Source organism: Macrobrachium rosenbergii, chromosome 26, assembly GCF_040412425.1.
Source record: "Macrobrachium rosenbergii isolate ZJJX-2024 chromosome 26, ASM4041242v1, whole genome shotgun sequence".
Classification (NCBI taxonomy): domain Eukaryota; kingdom Metazoa; phylum Arthropoda; class Malacostraca; order Decapoda; family Palaemonidae; genus Macrobrachium; species Macrobrachium rosenbergii.
Window position 1 is genome coordinate 12,560,971 of NC_089766.1, and position 18,228 is coordinate 12,579,198.

General features: G+C 35.9%; 2 protein-coding genes across 4 annotated transcripts in view; both read left to right on the forward strand.

The window, feature by feature from the left end:
* The window catches only part of LOC136853047 (minichromosome maintenance domain-containing protein 2-like), a 13,504-nt gene extending 2,389 nt beyond the window's left edge, over nucleotides 1–11,115 (forward strand). For both annotated transcript variants that reach the window (XM_067128264.1, XM_067128265.1), the window contains exons 3-14: nucleotides 1,905–2,281; nucleotides 2,567–2,718; nucleotides 5,609–5,731; nucleotides 6,388–6,533; nucleotides 6,924–7,077; nucleotides 7,303–7,450; nucleotides 7,887–8,136; nucleotides 8,400–8,592; nucleotides 8,740–8,890; nucleotides 9,368–9,510; nucleotides 9,617–9,803; nucleotides 10,395–11,115. In XM_067128264.1, coding sequence (XP_066984365.1) covers nucleotides 1,905–2,281; nucleotides 2,567–2,718; nucleotides 5,609–5,731; nucleotides 6,388–6,533; nucleotides 6,924–7,077; nucleotides 7,303–7,450; nucleotides 7,887–8,136; nucleotides 8,400–8,592; nucleotides 8,740–8,890; nucleotides 9,368–9,510; nucleotides 9,617–9,803; nucleotides 10,395–10,484 — 2,114 coding nt within the window. In that variant the 3' untranslated portion in view covers nucleotides 10,485–11,115. The remainder of the gene's footprint in view (nucleotides 1–1,904; nucleotides 2,282–2,566; nucleotides 2,719–5,608; nucleotides 5,732–6,387; nucleotides 6,534–6,923; nucleotides 7,078–7,302; nucleotides 7,451–7,886; nucleotides 8,137–8,399; nucleotides 8,593–8,739; nucleotides 8,891–9,367; nucleotides 9,511–9,616; nucleotides 9,804–10,394) is intronic.
* Nucleotides 11,116–11,525: 410 nt separating this feature from the next.
* The window catches only part of Sse (separase), a 44,097-nt gene continuing 37,394 nt past the window's right edge, over nucleotides 11,526–18,228 (forward strand). Inside the window, exons 1-3 of one of the 2 annotated variants that reach the window (XM_067128266.1) lie at nucleotides 11,526–11,787; nucleotides 15,587–15,689; nucleotides 16,007–16,133. In XM_067128266.1, coding sequence (XP_066984367.1) covers nucleotides 15,587–15,689; nucleotides 16,007–16,133 — 230 coding nt within the window. In that variant the 5' untranslated portion in view covers nucleotides 11,526–11,787. The remainder of the gene's footprint in view (nucleotides 11,788–15,586; nucleotides 15,690–16,006; nucleotides 16,134–18,228) is intronic. The other variant, XM_067128268.1, reaches the window with a different exon arrangement.

Genomic DNA, 18,228 nt, shown 5'->3' on the forward strand with positions numbered 1-18,228 from the left:
CTTGAAAAAGGACACCTACCAAGGCAAGAGCTAAAAAGTTACTAAAAAGACGGGAAGAAAATAAACATACGAAAGAAACCTATAACGAACGTGGAGAGTAAACAAACAGGCAATTATGCTATAAACAGTTGTGTGGACGATGATTTGGTGTTTAGTGTTGGTACATTAGTTTTCATAAAAAGCGGCTCTAACACCAACTCGTCGTCCTTACGGGCAGATCCAATAATTTTAAAATCATTTATATCCAAGCGGGTACCACAAATCTTAGAATGGTTCCGAACATTGGATAGCTCGGGATTGGATAACGTGCAATCGTCTTGAAGCTGACACCTTGGTGGGAGCAGAAATGGGCCTTGAGATGCCTCCTCGTACATCCAACGTAGGTTCCCAGACTGCATCTGGGACAGGTATATTTATAAATAATGTTGGATGTCAAGGAAGGGCTCAGTCTGTCCTTCACTCTGAAAAAATAACGTATATTTAGAGGATTTCGTGGGATCAACTTCAGATTTACAGCTGGCAATTCATGATGAATTAAATTCATACATTTCTTTTTAAAACTTTTGTCATGTAGGAAAGGGAACTTAGCATAAATACATAATTTTCGAACGGTATATAGGTTGTTTCATTTTTGCGGTTAGGAGCTTATTAAGTACTCGATGTAAAAAGTGGGATGGAAAACAATTGTTGCGGAAAAAATTAGCCAAGAACTCTACTTCTTTATGAAAGGCTGGCCAGCTGGAAGTCAGAGAATACGCCCTGTGGAGGAGGGCAGAGAGATAATTCAACTTAAAATTGAAATTACATGAGCTATAAAAATTGGTGCCCAACCCTGTAAAAGTATTTTTCCTATGAATGCTCTAGAAATGATAGAGAGCTACGAGTTTCTTTCTCAACTTTTTACAGTTGAGAAAGAAACTCGCAACTCTTTATCATTTCTAGATACATGACAAAAGTTTTAAAAAGAAATGTATGAATTTAATTCATCATGAATTGCCAGCTGTAAATCTGAAGTTGGTCCTACGAAATCATCTAAATATGTTCTTTTTTCAAAGTGAAGGACAGACTGAGCCCTTCCTTGACATCCAACATTATTTATAAATATACCTGTCCCAGATGTAGTCTGGGAACCTATGTTGGATGTACGAGGAGGCTTCTCAAGGCCCGTTTCTGCTCTCACCAAGGTGTCAGCTTCAGGACGGGTTGCACATTACCCAATCCCGAGCCACCCAATGTTCGGAACCATTCTAAAATTAGTGGTACCCGCTTGGATATAAATGATTTTAAAATTGTTGGATCTGCCCGTAAGGACGACGAGTTGATGGTGTTAGAGCCGCTTTTTATGAAAACTAATGTACCAACACTAAACACCAAATCATCGTCCACACAACTGTTTATAGCTTAATTGCCTGTTCATTTACTCTCCACATTAGTTATAGGTTTTTTCGTTTGTTTATTTTCTCCCCGTCTTTTTAGTCACTTTTTAGCTCTTGCCTTGGTAGGTGTTCCTTTCAAGTTCTTGTTTTAATTTTTGTATTTGTAAATGTTTAAAAATTTTTAAAGAAGTTTTTCCCGTTGTATAAGTGACGTTTCAAGTATTTATAGTCTGTAATTTTCCAACCCTGAGGATGCATCATGTGATGTGAAACGTTGGCATAATAACTTGATCTTGTGAGAGACATACTCATACATGTCTTTACCTCTTCAACCTGAGTTGTTTGTCGGGTCTGTTTCCCTTGTGATTCTTCTATGTATGTATGCATGTATGTATATATATATATATATATATATATATATATATATATATATATATATATATATATTATATATATATATATATATATATATATATATATATATAAAATGTTTGAAAAATATATAATTTGAATCAACTTCTCCACCAGCTGACCTCGTCACGCTGGTCATGAGGAAGCCCATGAAAGCACAGAAGATCTTCCACCAGGTGATCTACACTGCAGCAGTGGCCATATCCCTAGAACTGAAGCCCCAACCCATCAGTGACGTCACGATGTCCCAACTGACTACAGAACCTGACCACTGTCCCCCTTCTCAACTTACTTCCCTGCCAGACATGGGCGATATTGCTTCTCTTTACTCTGATGAGGTTAAACTCTCTGGTACGCAGACACCAACGAAGGACTCCGTAGTGAACTCTATCGACAAGGTTGATTTCGACTTGGCTCTGACTTCGCTAGAATTAGACTTGCCTATCGATACGGCCATAAAGCAGGAGGCCGGTGAGATACTAACCATTTCCCAGGTGACTTGCTGGTATTATTATTATTATTATTATTATTATTATTATTATTATTATTATTATTATTATTATTATGCTTGCATGAAACTTCTTTTGGTCGGGGTTTTGCTTTTGATAGCTTCATGAAGTTTAGGATAATGCTTGTTATGTTTCTCATTTAATGTGCAGTCCAGGGTGACCTCTTCGAAAATTCCAAGGTTACCGTTGGTCATTATTATTATTATTATTATTATTATTATTATTATTATTATTATTATTATTATTATTATTATTATTATTAACTTGCAGATTCACACGCCACTGAGAGTAGACGGAATCCCCTGGTTTCGGGAATGGGTCGTGGGAGGAGTGAGAGATCTACCACGAAGCACAGACGAAGATCCAGTCTTGGCCCTTGTCACTGGGAGGGTCATGTCCCTATCTCTGCCAAAGTCTTACACGTAAGTGTAATTTCTCTAATAATTTTCGCTTCATTATTCGATGCTGCATTGTTACGTTAATCTAGAATATTTGGATAATAACGGTAATATTATCAATTAACTTTTGAAGCCATCTCTCCTGTCTTAAAATTAAAAGAAGTCCCCAAAATGTGCTCCTGGAAGCGGCCATTTGATCATTTTTCTTCCAGAGGGAACTAAATTCCAAGAGATATGTTTCCAGCCACAACAGACAACGAATGCATATGCATTTTTACGTGTGGCAGACAATGCGTAAAGAGATTATAACCCGCTAATTCGGGTATTTGAGGCTATCAGTCGAGAAACATGCCAAGCGCCATCCTGGGTCAAAGTATTTTTTGATTTAATTTATTATATTTTAAAAATTGCACTTGGCATGTTTTTCGACTGAAAAGCTCATATGTAGCCTACTATTCAGTTCTTGATGTTGTTTTCCTGTGGGAATAATGCCACTTGCGAAACAGTTGGCCCTAAGCCTTCACTTGTAATTTCAAACCTCATTAGGCGGTCTAAGATGACGTAAGGTGCAGGTCGAATTTAAGAAAACTTATGTATTCTATTATATGTTCTTTGCTACCGTACGAATTGTTGCGTAAATTATTATAAGATGTGCGTCCGAATCTTGGGCTATCGATGACTGGCTTCAGGGATTATTATTATTATTATTATTATTATTATTATTATTATTATTATTATTATTATTATTATTATTATTATTTGGCAGCAGACCCTCTTTTAAACAGGTTCTATTGAATATTATTGCTGCTTCAGCTGCATTTATTTTGTAGAAGACTTTCTATTTTCCTTATTGCGGACTTCTCTTCAGTGGAGGTGCGTGCTAACAGCTCGCCTATATTTGTCATTTCATGGGGGAAAAGTCAAAATCTGGATTCTGCTTCTTTATATATTCTATACATTTATTTTTATACAATTGTTGCCGCGACGTTTCGACAGACTCTTCTGTCATTCTTCAAGCCAAATTTCCGCGACAGTATTATACAAAATATAAGTATAATCGGGTGAGCCGCCGCCGACCCTCGACGTCTGCGCCTGCTAGAGGCGTTCCTCATTGCCGAGAGAAAACCAACAATGAATGTGACACAGGAGGCATCGCTCCTACCCACGAATTTAAGAAGAATAATGCAGAACACCCACCAAATCCAACGAATACCTGAAAACGACAACCCTGAGAATGGAGATGCCCCTGATGAGCGAGGCGCCCTTTGAGACAATCCCCCGACTACGACAGAAAGAGTAGATAATGACATCATTCATCCTCAGCCCAATAGCAGCCAAACTACCGATGATGTCAGCCGGCATGACATCACGCAACGGCACGCAAATGGGAACGCTGGAATGAATGATTCCCAAGTTGCGAAGATCTGTCAGGATCGAGCTTCGCTGCAGAAATTTGGCTTGAAGTTCGCCAACTGCAACCAATCAGAATTCGCCGTCCATGACCCCCTGCTGAAGCCCGTGTATAAGTTCAGAAGGACCTATGCAATCTACTAGTCCTCTACTAGCTCCCGCTGGAGAATGACAGAAGAGTCTGTCGAAACGTCGCAGCAACAATTGTATAGAAATAACTGTATAGAATATATAAAGAAGCAGAATCCAGATTTTGACTTTTCTCCCATGAAATGACAAATATAGGCGAGCTGTTAGCACGCACCTCCACTGAAGAGAAGTCCGCAATAAGGAAAATAGAAAAAGTCTTCTACAAAATAAATGCAGCTGAAGCAGCAATAATATTCAGTAGAACCTATTATTATTATTATTATTATTATTATTATTATTATTATTATTATTATTATTATTATTATTATTATTATTATTATTATTATTGCAAATGTTTTACATACAATGTATGCAAAGGTTTTGGTCAAGATGACTCGCGTGTGAATAAACTCCAGCTTTGACGAGTGACTTCGTAGCCTATATGAGAAGTCCACTGGAGATTTTCAAGTTTAGTTCTCATGATCCGAAGATTCGATATCAGGAAATATCGGTGCTAGAATTCCTCGTCTGTGATGAGTGGCGTAGCTGGCATTCCATCAGTGGGCGGCCTAGGTGGGGCCAACATATTTTTTAGGGTCGCCAAAGAAAATTGCTCAAAACTAATGTACCAATCCAGTAATTAGTAAAATACACTATTCTCGAATCTATATATCCATGTGAATGAAGGAAAATAATAGTATTAGTAATTAGTAATTGAAATGATAGAGCTCAATTTTCAGTTAATTTTCAACTCTAATGATATGCAAATGTATCAAATACCGTAAGAGTTAAAGTTTAGCTACAAAGGGAATTTCAACTGGGGGGACAAAACATCTGATTGGGGCCGGGCACCCACAGAGCGACGCCACTGTCTGTGATTAACCAGCTGACATGTCCCAAGAACAACATCTTATCTTTTGTAATGAAAATAGATTGATAGAGGAGTCTAGGCACAAGAAACTTGATTATTTTGTGACCTAGCTTGATAGATTTCTATAGATTTATAGGAAAGCTAATGGCGAGGAAGACATGGCACTACAGAATCAATGTGATGTACAAAGTATTTAAGAGATGACCCAATTAAAGGGTAAGTGACTTAATTATTAACTATTTATTTATCATTTATACACACACACATATATATATATATATATATATATATATATATATATATATATATATATATATATATATATATATATATATATATATATATATATATATATATATATATATATATATATATATATATATATTATATTTATACATTTATTTCTCAATATTTTACTGTGATACCCACAAAAGTGACTTTCCAAGCCTCGACAGTAATTTTTTATTTTATTACGAATCCATCTCTGTTTTTTTTTTTTTTTAGTGTGTGGGCTCGTTATCTCTGTAGCAGTGAAGGGTGTGTTGGTATGGCCAGAGATCTTCATATGAGAGTGTTTGCCGTTGGAGGCCCAGATGCTGACGATACGCAGCATAAGCCACACTGCAGGTCGGATTTTTAGGTCCCTTGCTGTTTTCTGAATTAGAATATTTATTTCACTCTTAATTTCAAGGAAATGCCTTTTGATGGATTATATACTGTATATAAGTGTGTATATGTTATATATATATATATATATATATATATATATATATATATATATATATATATATATATATATATATATATATATATATATATATATATGAGCAAAGTTACAGCCACGAAGGAAAATTGAAACACTGGAGATGCTAAGTACTTTCGTCTTACTATCAAGACATGGTCACAGCAACTGATATATATATATATATATATATATATATATATATATATATATATATATATATATATATATATATATATACATATATATATATATATATATATATATATATATATATAATGTGTATATATATAGATAGATATATAGATATATAATGTAAACGCAAATGCATAATACATGCCCATAGCACAAAACATTTGTTCATGCTTAATGAATAGAAAAACTCACATATATGCTTTGTATAAAACGCACATACACTCACTTGCTCACTCCATCACCCCTCAGGCCTCACTGGTACTCACTGCCGCTCGCACCAGATCCCCCATTTATTTCAAATCACAAAAAGTAATGTCACATCTTATTTATATTCCACATTTTTTAGGGTATGTCGCTCTGAGCTGGAGGAGGACCCATCATCTCGTGAACTAGGCGAGAAATCTTTGATCTTTTTGCTTCCCGATGCTCAGAGTAGCGCCCTTACCAGAGAGGTTTACACGAGGGTACAGTTGTTGAAGATCACCCTTCGAGGTAAGTTGGAAATGCAAAGTTTATTTTATTGTAAACAACGTTCGTTTTTTCTTAATTTGGTTTATTTGATCCCTCTGGTTATTTAGTTATTTCATCATTTACCTATTTACCCTAAATTGTTTATTAATATGCAGGTTTTTCATAGAATAATCAATGAGGTAATTCTTTTATTTATTTATCTATTTTGTAAATAATTGCTCATTCATTTTTTAATCAACTCGTATGTCTATTCATTCATTAGTTTATTCTCATTTATTTGCTGATAGATAGATAAATAGTTAGATAAATAACTATACCTATATAAAAACACAGTCACACTTCTTCACCATTAACTCAGAGATGTTCATATGCCGTCTCCTAAAACCCATTGCTGCTTCTTTACTTTTCAAGACGAGATGTTGGCCAACCTAGCGCCAGGCCAGAAGATGCAAGCAACTGTGATGATAGTGTCGAAGAAATCCAACGAGTTCCCTTGCCTCGAAGGAATTCTGGTACATCCTCCTGCCCCTCTCAGGCCTCCTTCCTCCTTACCTCCTCTGTTCAGGTGAGGGGCCACAGTATACTGAGTCTATCTTCTTCTTACCTCTGTGAGGAAAAGAAAAGCAACTGTTATGTTTTGAAGAGAATCATTGATGGTACTTATACAGTGATGGCATGAGTTCCTCTACATATTATTTCATGATCTTTTTTTATCTTTATTGATCTTTATGTATCAGCTTATCACCATTTTATCTCCATTAATCAACTAAATCCTCCTATCAATCAATAGGCAACTGGTGAGAGACAGGCAGTCATCACCGTGGTCTCTAGTTCTGACGCTGGCATATATGTTTGGCACTGCAGTCGTTCCAGCCGGGACCTTCCATTCTCTGAAGTTGGCACTCCTCCTGTCGTTAGCGTCATGCTCTCCGCAGAAGGTTTGAAGGAGTCTGCTTGTTGTTTTCTGATGATAAAATGCTGGAACATGATAAGAAATATAAAGTTTTATTACCGAAATCCCTCCATAAATAATTCTGGTACTGATTTTTATATGCATGATATGTGGCTATATTATTCCTCTGTAGTGTTCATGGCATTTGACTGTCCTTAGTGGGTCATGGTTATGTTTTTGCTTAATATCTATCTCAAATTATAGTCCTCTTACTATATGTTTTTGGAAAGCTTTTTGAAACCACATTCTTTACACACACACACACACACACACACACACACACACACACACACACACACACACATATATATATATATATATATATATATATATATATATATATATATATATATATATATATATGTGTGTGTGTGTGTGTGTGTGTGTGTATGTGTACGTATTTAGTTATCAATTATCCTTAGGCTGGACTTGCAGTCTTGGTCGTTGGAAGCAATACCACAGTGGTTCTACGGCTTCTTTGGTATGGGGCCAAATTCGCCTCACACTCCGTGATTCACTCGTCCTTGGATGACGTCACAGCATCATTCAGCAAGGACCACGAAGGGAAGATCTGGGTGCAAGCGGGGTCCTTGCTTCTCGCCCACGGCGGCGTGTGCGTTCTTGGAGATTTCTCCAAATTCAAGAAAGAGGCCAGGCGTTCTGTTTGTAATGGTAAGTGAAGAGTTGGGGTCAGTAAGAAAGCGCTCGATGCTTTACAATGTTTGTAGAAATTAAGTGCAGACGAAGGTGACTAGTTTATCCAAGAGAGAGGAAACAAATTAGAGTGTATTAGGGCAATGCCAATTGGAATTACCCATTTTGATTTGGCCCATTTTATTGTTTTCAAATGAATTTATTGTTACTATACTCAGCAGACGTTTCACTTAGATGAATCTACACTGAACACAAAAACTCATCTTCCACCTGCTTCACAGCTCTGGAAAGTGGCATGGTATTGGTGGAGGCAGCTCCTCGTCTACGTTCCCAAACCCCAACCCTCAAGTACCCTCTTCGAGCAGCTGCTTGGGCATGCTACGACCCTGCTCACAACAAGGGCAGAACTTCGACCGACATGGAGGACATGTTCCTCCGTGTGCCACTTGGGGACCTCACGAAATCCATCTCTGAGTAAGAGTAGGGAGTTGATTCAAATATGTCGGGGCGACGGGCTCTTACAGCAGTACAGTACATTTTATTTTGCAAATATTCATTATTATTATTATTATTATTATTATTATTATTATTATTATTATTATTATTATTATTATGTTTCAGTGTATTTGGACTGGTAATATACACAGAGACGCCTGGTGGCGAGTGTGAATCAAAGGCTGAGGAGGAGATAACACTTCACACGCTGCTGAACGCCATGACTCCAGCTGAGTCTCAGACGTCAACTTTATTACGACCCGAGGATCTGAAAGAGGCAATCTCTTCTCTCTCTCTCTCTCTCTCTCTCACTTTTCTTTTTAGCCACCTTCTCAGTTGGTACCTTATGACTGTTATTCTCACTTTCTTTTAAATGGAGTTGGCAGCTTGTCATAGTCAAGAAAATCATTAGGATCATCAATTCAGATTTTTTTATAAATTTCAGTTGCAATTTTGCACATTGATTATGCCACTTTTCAAAACGGATGTGGTAGTTCATTGTTTATGCAATATAGCCAGTTAAACTGTACCTTAATCCATTTTACCATATTTATGGATTCATACGCACTCTTTTGTATAAGAGAAATTGTGTTTTCATAAATGTTTAGGCAATATAAAATGCCTAGGATTTAAAGTATGCGTGTATCAAACAAATTACAGCGTTTATATAGAATTTTGTATATATTTTGCAATATATATTCCACAGCCAAAGATCTCTCTCTTCCTTACATTAAATTGCTTTTCTGTCTAACAGTACCTGGCTATGGCTCGTAGCCTAGAGACGGAATTCAGCGCAGGAGCAGAGAAACTGATTCGAGGGTACTACGTGGCAGCCAGGAGATTACGAGGGGACTGTGTCCAGGGGTCAGCTGTGCCCGTCACTGCCATACATACTTTGTGAGTACTCTTCGGAGTTAGATGTGTTATATTAGATATTTTATGACTTCAAAAAGACTTCCGCGTCAACATTAACTGACCAGCAAATTCATTTTCTGGCTCACAGAGCGCAGGCAGCTGCAAGCCACGCCCGCCTGGCCCTCAGGAGCACAGTCGAGACCTGGGACGCCGTTGCAGCCATCCTGTTGTGCGAGGAAGGACTAGCGGCCCATTTCGGCTACTCCTTGCTGCAGGTGCCTCCCACGCCTCACCTCTCCGCCAATGCCGACCTTCATATCTTGGTTGGTAGGAAGGTAAGGGATGGGTCGTGGTAAATACCTAAGAGATGAATAAATAAAATGTTTCGATAATTCGTTAATTTTATCGAGATAAGCCTTATCACGCCCACCATAGTGATAAATTGTTTAATAATTTGAATGTGATAATTTAGTCATGTAGCTTATACTGTTGTAAATAGCTATCATTCAATTAGCTCTCTATCTATTTATCTATGTATAACTATCTGTTCATCTTTGTACTTAAGATTCTTCTATGGCAGGATTAGTTACCTACACGGCACAGTGTTGTATGTACATTGTATTGACAACTTTAAAGTTATTATTTACTTAGCCACTTTGGGTCACAGTTTTGGATAGAAGGTCATCTTTCAAAAGAAAATGTGGAATGTTTAAGATACTTTAAAATGACATAAATATAAATCCTTATATAATAGGTAATTGGCTTTATCGGAAAATGACTTCGAAACAGAAAATTTAAATGAACGAAAAGATGATAGGTTGAAATAAAACAAAGCAATAGAAGGTAAGTGTATGACAAAAAACTTAATTTCCTTTGCTTCTATTTGAAAGTTTCAATAACATTATTTCAAATTCCTTCCCTTTCAGAACGACGAAAGGATGGCAAACTTCCAGAGGCAACTGGAGAACTTCATAACAGTGCATACTGGAGACATTCCGTCAACTCTGAAAACATGATTTGTTTTACTAAAGAACTTTCGTCTTTGTTAAGCAGAAAGATGTGTTACAGAAGAGAGACACTCTCTCTCTCTCTCTCTCTCTCTCTCTCTCTCTCTCTCTCTCTCTCTCTCTCTCTCTCTCTCTCTCTCTCTCTCTCTCCTGTAAAAGTAATAATTATGTATGGATATGTAGATGTTAGCAATTATCATTTATGTTTGTATTCAAAAGAATTATGAATTGCTGTTTTAGCGAAATTTTTGTCAGTAAATTTGACTAGGAAAAAAACTGTTACTATTAATATTTCATGTATAAGGAAAGTTACATCATACTAGATATATAATGTTGTTTGTTTTAGTTTCAAACTGTTATTAGTTTTCAGTTCATCTGGAATATTTCTCAAAAATATATTTTTTTAGCTGTGTACGTGTATCACAGTTCTATTCAGCCTCTAACTGAAAAATCCGACTCAGAATATCATTTGAGTTGAGGTTTTGCGCGGATTTTTACTCCACCAGGGTTGTTTTATTTTTAAAGGAATTCTCTATAAAGGTTTTTTTGTGAAGCAGGAAATTATATGTATATATTTGCACTTAAATGAAAACCAGAAGCTTACTTAAGATTCAAATATTCAATAAATCTTTATATGAAATGTTAATTATTCTTCATGTAGACAGCTTCAGATAAGACCAAACTGATTAGGGAGTTAACGCAAAAAAATCTACTCTAAAAATATTCCACGGCCTCTGCAAAACCTTCAGTACAGTGTCAGAATATTATACTGTGGGGATAAAGGATTTTACGTGAATGAATACATTTATTTGCTATTTCAATTTTACACTCGTGATTGAGCTGATAATTCAACCCTTCAAAAGGTTTGGAGCAAAATTACAGAAGAGGAAAAGTAGAGTGGGTGGTATTCTTATAACCGGTTTATGTAATCATGAATTTTATAATATAATTAGCATAAATTGCCAATATATTGCCTAAATTATATTCATTAAATTATTTTTAAATCAATTTATATCAATCTTATATAAATAATTGGATGTATTCGATATTATAGGAGAAAACCAACGTTTTAAGACGACGCAAGCCTCATATAATATTCCGAAAACAAGTTACCTGATTTAAAATTACGATTTGCACGGTGCACTCAGTCTCTTTAAATCGCATTTATTTTATTATACACTGTTGTTCAAATACTCTCTAGAGCATCATGGGAGCAATACTGAATGTGTAGAGTAAATGCACGAATTCTTTTAGGCCCATTCGAGGCTCTCCAGCTTGTCAAATTGGTACTTGGGTCTTCAGGCTGCTTACGGTGAGTTTGAATTCTTAAAGGCCTCTTTATTTATTCGTATTTAAACCATTTTCATGCTTATATTTCATATTTTACCATTGGATTTAGCATTTTTGAGGTAGGGTAGTTTACTGTAGCCTGCTCTTTAGGCTCATTCTAGCCTACAGTAGCGGAAGGCTAGGCCTATGTAACAGATTTGACATTTTTTTGCGATGATAACTTGACCCATTTTGGATTTGACTAGCCATACCAGTCATTGATATCAGTATTCAACCAGCCATGAGTAGGCCTGTGGGGTCATAGCCCTACATTTTAGGCAATTAGCTTAGTGCAATTAGTAAATCGTGTTTTAGGTATTGGTATGGGCCTTCCTGATAGGCTACTGCTGCAGGAGGTAGGCGGGTAAAACTTGAAACGAACCTGCAACCGTGGTCTGGTTCAAGCCAGTCGCCGACAGGAATATATAATGTCTTTTGTCCATGTTTTTGTTATGTTTTTGGTTTTTAACATCGGTAAAACTTTACTTTAGTTGCGCGGCCTGATTCTCGCCAGTCGCCGTTCGGGACAGGTTTCTCATACATAAAGAGACATAACCTTTTCTATAATACCTGGTCTTGACCTTACCAGATCTTACCTACCTAACCTAGCTTAGAGCAACATGCCCTGACCTGGCCGGGGGGCTTCGCTCCCCTTGGACCCCCCAAAAAGGCTGTAACCTGTCCAGGTCGGCAACTGATGGGAATCAAGCCACACAAGTAAAGTAAAGTTTTACCTTTACCGTCATTGTTTTAGCCTATGTTCATCCCCGAGGGGCAGTACTAAATATGGCGCTCATTTTGCATGTAAACCGTAAGTTGCCAAACCTAGAAAGATACGGTAGTAGTTTCAAGTTTTACTTTAAATGCTGTCATGAAGTTTTGATACATTTGATATTTCTCTTTATGCATCCCTGTAGGTTAAGTATAATAGTAATGGAATGCCATTGCATTTGTGGTTAGAGCATACAAAAAGTAGTGAAATAGCCTAACCTAAAATGATCCATCATAACCTAACCTAAACCACAGCACCAGGGCCTACCTGAATCCCCCCCCCCCTCAACCTAACCTGATGTAACTTAAGGTTCTAAGGCCTAAGATATATGATGCCCTAACATAGGGCATCATATATTATATATATCTTAAAAATATTTGTTTGCTTATAATAGCCCTTTACTCAGGAAATGCGGAGGCCCTGCCCTCCCCTAAAATATCCTGACCCTAAGACATTAGTTTCGCCCTGTGGTCCCTTGTTTATTGTTCAAGGGTTTGAATATGTAAAGGTTAGCTAAACATTCTTATGGGAATGGATATTAAACTCATTAAAGTTACATTTAAAAAATTATGAAGAATTAGTAAAAACAAGGATTTGCAGTAACCTAACCGAGATTTATTGACTTTTCCTGGTTTTACTTGACTGGGGACCAAGGTTCCCCCCCCCTACACACACACACACACACACACACACACACACACACACACACACACACACACACACACACACACACACACACACACACACAGAGCTTGACCTTAGAAGTATGGTTACATTTTGGTCCTCCATGATGATAGGTAGAAATAGAGGAACAAGTTGTTATATGTTGCCTTAACATTTACTCAGCAACAACACCAAAATGTTAAAGAAAACCATTGCTGATTTCATAGTCAAAACTGTAAAACAGTATAGTATACTTCTTGCCAACAGAAGTGTTATTCCTTAGCTTAGGACAGAATGATAAAGTATTCCTTATTGGATGCACTAGTAAACGATGCATTGCAAAACTAAAACCTTTAGGAAATTGAAAAAAAGTCATAGATGAAGAGACAGACCAGAGGGAAATTCAGGCAAGAATTGTGAGACAAAAGAGTGCAAAATTCATTTTACATCTAATCCCATAAATGATAAAGCATATGCAAAAGCATTCATGATAATGTTGAATTATGGCGTTGGTACATTAGGCTAGTCCTTTGCTTACTCATGTACCAGGTTTAGACTTGCTTTTTAATAATTTTGTTCCTGTAGGGGGTAGTGCAGTCAGTGCACCTCACATGGTGCACTGTAGGCATTACTTAAGGGGTGCACAGACAGCCCAATTTTGAGGAATTATTAAATTTTAGTTAAGTTTTCAACTGCTTAATGTCTAAATAAACATATCTTGAAACAATGCTGCAAAAAAAAAAATTTTTTTGAAAAAATTTTTCAGATTGGTGAACCACAAATTGTAAATTTTATTTATTGTATGACACTGTGAACCACAAATTGTAAATTTTATTCATCGCTTGTATGACACTGTGAACCACAAATTGTAAATTTTATTCATCGCTTGTATGACACTGTGAACCACAAATTGTAAATTTTATTCATCGCTTGTATGACACTGTGAACCACAAATTGTAAAAAAGACTTGTAAAATATGTCTGTATGAATAATTCAGGATGGGATCAAGTAAGTTATACACTGTTTTGGACTTTTATGTGTAAATAAACATCTAGAAATGTTATTGCTTAAAAAAAAAAGATTTTGAGATTGGTTCATGGACAATTTTGTTCGCTTGTATGGCACTGTGGACGACAAATTGTAAAAAAATGTAAAAAAGTCTATGAATGATCTTTGATTGGATCAAGTTTGAGTTATACAATATTTTGGACTGTTTTATGTATAAATGCATCTTGAAATGTTATTGCAGAAAAAAATGTTTAGATTGGTTCCTGGACAATTTTTTCATCGCTTGTATGGCAGTGTGAACGAAAGATTGTAAAAAAAAAAAAGGGTGTAAAACAAGCATGAAAAAAATATATTCAAAAATAATTGTCACCCACTAAAACATCTCATTCTCTCTATGGGACATGTCAGAGAAAACAGGTTATAACGATAAAGGGATAACTTGCTCAAGGTGTCCAGATTCTCACAGAATATTTGAAAGTCCCGAAATTTTTTCGTTTTGCTGTTTTCTCAAAACTTACTTTTTTCAAAACTAAATGCTTATTTCTCCAAGAAGACTGAACCAAATTCAATGAAACTTTTACAGAGTGTAATATATAACTATATATCTTTATTTTGTCTTCAGGAAAATAACTTTTTCTTTGCAACTTTTAATTTTGCATACTAATAATTTTGAAAAGTTACATCATGATTATTTTCACCTGCAAAACAAATGAACTTAGACTTTGAATTTTTAAATTTCCCCACGAGAATTTTCAGTATTGGTTGTAGAATAAGTGGTAAAAATTGTAAGCAAATCCCTTCAATCATAAGGCAGAAACAAGCATTTACTTTATTATGCCAATGCCTTATGGCATCGGTGCTCCCGTTAAGGTTTTTGCAGTATCCTTTCAGCCCCTAGCTGCAGTCTCTTTCATACCTTTTACTCTACCTCCGTCCATATTCTCTTCATTATATCTGACTTTCTGCCATATCTAACAATTGTTTCATAGTGCAACTGCGAGGTTTTCCTCCTGTTACACCTTTCAAACCTCCTTACTGTCAGTTTCCCTTTCAGCGCTGAATGACCTCATAGGTCCCAGGGCTTGGCCATTGACCTAAATTCTATATTCTTTAATAATTTTGGGTGTTTAAGAATAAATTTCAGAAGTAGCATTGAACAGCACATCATGGCAAAGTACTGCATTTACCATTAATGTTGCGAGAAATGGGTGGGGATGGTGATTACATTGTAATAAGACAGTGATTTGTAAACAGTTCTTTGATATTTCTGAACAGAAAAAGTAAACAAATAAAAGTACAAAATCAGTGTTGATTTTGAAGTTTGGTATTTGGTTTGCAGATGGCAGATCGTGGGGAAATTCTCACTAATAAAATCCTTTCCAAAATTGGAGCATCATCTATAACAGATCTTGCAGAGTTGTTGCCTAGTCCTCACACAACAGGTAGGTTTTAAATGTTTCCAGTGTAAAGTAATATAGGAGTAACGTTAATGTAGCTGCCTGATTAAAATGATGGTTACTTGTTCTATAAGAATGATGGTATGTTTTAGATGTTTTAATTAATTATAACAGCAGTTTGTAAATGATAAGGGTTTAAACTGACTTCTTCTAGAATCTCTGTTGGATACGGTATTAAAGGTAAGATTCATTTTGTTTTATACTTTAATACTGTAAGTTCCTTTGTGCCAAATTTTGTTATAATCTTTGGCCAGACTGACATTCATTTGGAATTCCATACTTCAGTGTTTGCTTTATTTCAGATATTTATATTAAGACAGCTGAGGAAGATTTAAAAGTTAATAATATTGAGGATGCTTTCCACAAATTGTCATTGACACATGCCACTCTCCTCCATCAGTGTATGCTCCAGCGTCTTCACAAGACAAGGTAGGGTAGAATTTAATTATAATCGATTATTTGTGTATGTTAGTTAATACGTTTGTTCTGTGTAACCCAAGATTGCTGACCATGAATCTGAAATACCAGTTAGGTTTTGAAATACTTGTTCACTAATGTAATATTGTTGACAAAGTATGTTTGAAGGGAAGGGTTGTGGGTACAGAAATGTTAACTAGTGTCTCTGTTATGAACGATTTCAGCTTTATTATTTATTTGGACCCCGAATATTCATTTTTCCGTGCTTTAGCTTTAATCAGTTATGATATTTTTTCATTAGCCAAAGCATGCTATATGGATCTCTCGCCTAATAAACGATCCTTAATTTTTTTCTGTGATGGACTTCAATCTGAGTTCTTTCACGAGGTTTCACATTTTGACTATCATCCATTCTCATGACTGAATATTGCTACTGTGTCAAAATTTTTCTTACCACTATACTATCACCCCTTCACTGCCATGTCATATATATTGGATTTTACACTTTTATATTAAAATAATTTTTGGGAAGCATGAACTTTAGAAGCCTTCACTTTGACCTATTCATACTGTATTTCGAATAGGGCCATTCTGTCATTTAGTCATTGAATCCTTTAACATGCATATACATATATAGTATTAAGAACACAAACCAAATGCATTCTCCTACTGTTTATTTTATCTACTATTATAGATTCACTTATTAGCTCCTTTTGAAGATGTATGTAAACCATTTGCCATGCTTCTGTTTGTGATTTTACTTTAGGTTTTGTGCGTGTGCTTGGTCGCTTTCCTTAATGTTCTTGTATCCAATTTACCATTTACAGGGGTAATGGGGAAAGTAGGTCTTTCTTGGACTCTATGAGTCTGAGTTTCCATTTGGTTTAGGTCTTCATCAATGTCTGTTCTCCATGATTTTCTGGGCCTTCTTACTGGTTTTTGATTTGCTACCTCTGTGTAAGTGACCATTTCTTTTGTGTAAAGTAGTACTGGCCTTACACATGCATTACAAATATTTACTGTTTTACACATATTTACTGGTATAGTAATCTTGCTCTCTCTCTCTCTCTTCACATCATGCTGCTGATACTTTTTTTTCCAGCTTCCCTCTCAATACTACCTGCTTCATTGGTTAGTATGTCCCAAAGGCAACAAACATTGTACATCTTACAATCCCTGTCCTGTGCATGTTCTTCCTCCTCTCGTTTTGCCATTTGCTCTTCTTATGCCTGTGGTCTTATGATTTCTAATGTTATTTGTATTATCATGAATAATTCCTGTGGTACCATCAGCTGTATTTGATGCATAGTACAGTAAAGTCCCTGTGATTAGATTGCCTTTAAAGTTTAGGGATGGTGGATAACTGGAAAAATTTTATCTGAGAATAGGCATATCTTTATCATTATAAATCTCCCTAATTTTCATATCTTAATGATAACTGAAGTTAGTTTGAGGACGTAGAAGTTTGTACAGATCCTACGCTGAATGTTGTCAATCAGCTAACATCCCAATAGCAAAAGCTGTTTAGTGTAGGCCTAGTTTGTATTGAGCCATTAGACTATTTTTACTGTTTATTGTTATACAGTACAATACATACACTGTATGCAGTTCCTGAGTTAATAGTGTATTGGACAAAAATAAACACTAGATTAAAAATGTAACTTATCATCAAAAGAAAATTCTAGCGTGCACTGTATAAATCATCGGGATAAACTTTTCCTGTGAGATAGAGTCACCATTTTTAAGTTGGAAAATAATCTTTTGTGTAGGCTAACCATTAAAAGTGTGTGTTCAGTGTTGTAATGTGAGAACACAAATAGTTTACAATATTAATTATGGCCTAAAGGAAATCATATGTAAAAATTGATAATGCTAGCTATACTTAGAATCTTAGCCAACAGTTCTGGGTTTTAAGCCAGAAATGGTTTGGCAAACTGCAAAATTTAAATTGTCTGTGTACAGGATTCATGAAATTGCCTAGTGTGTGTCAAGTAGGCCAAATTTGATAAAAGCTTAGAAATGACACTACTGTAGTTGGCAAACTATTTCACAAGAACAACTTATGAAAAAGAATGTAAATTACTATTTTGAAAAGTTTCATTGTTAA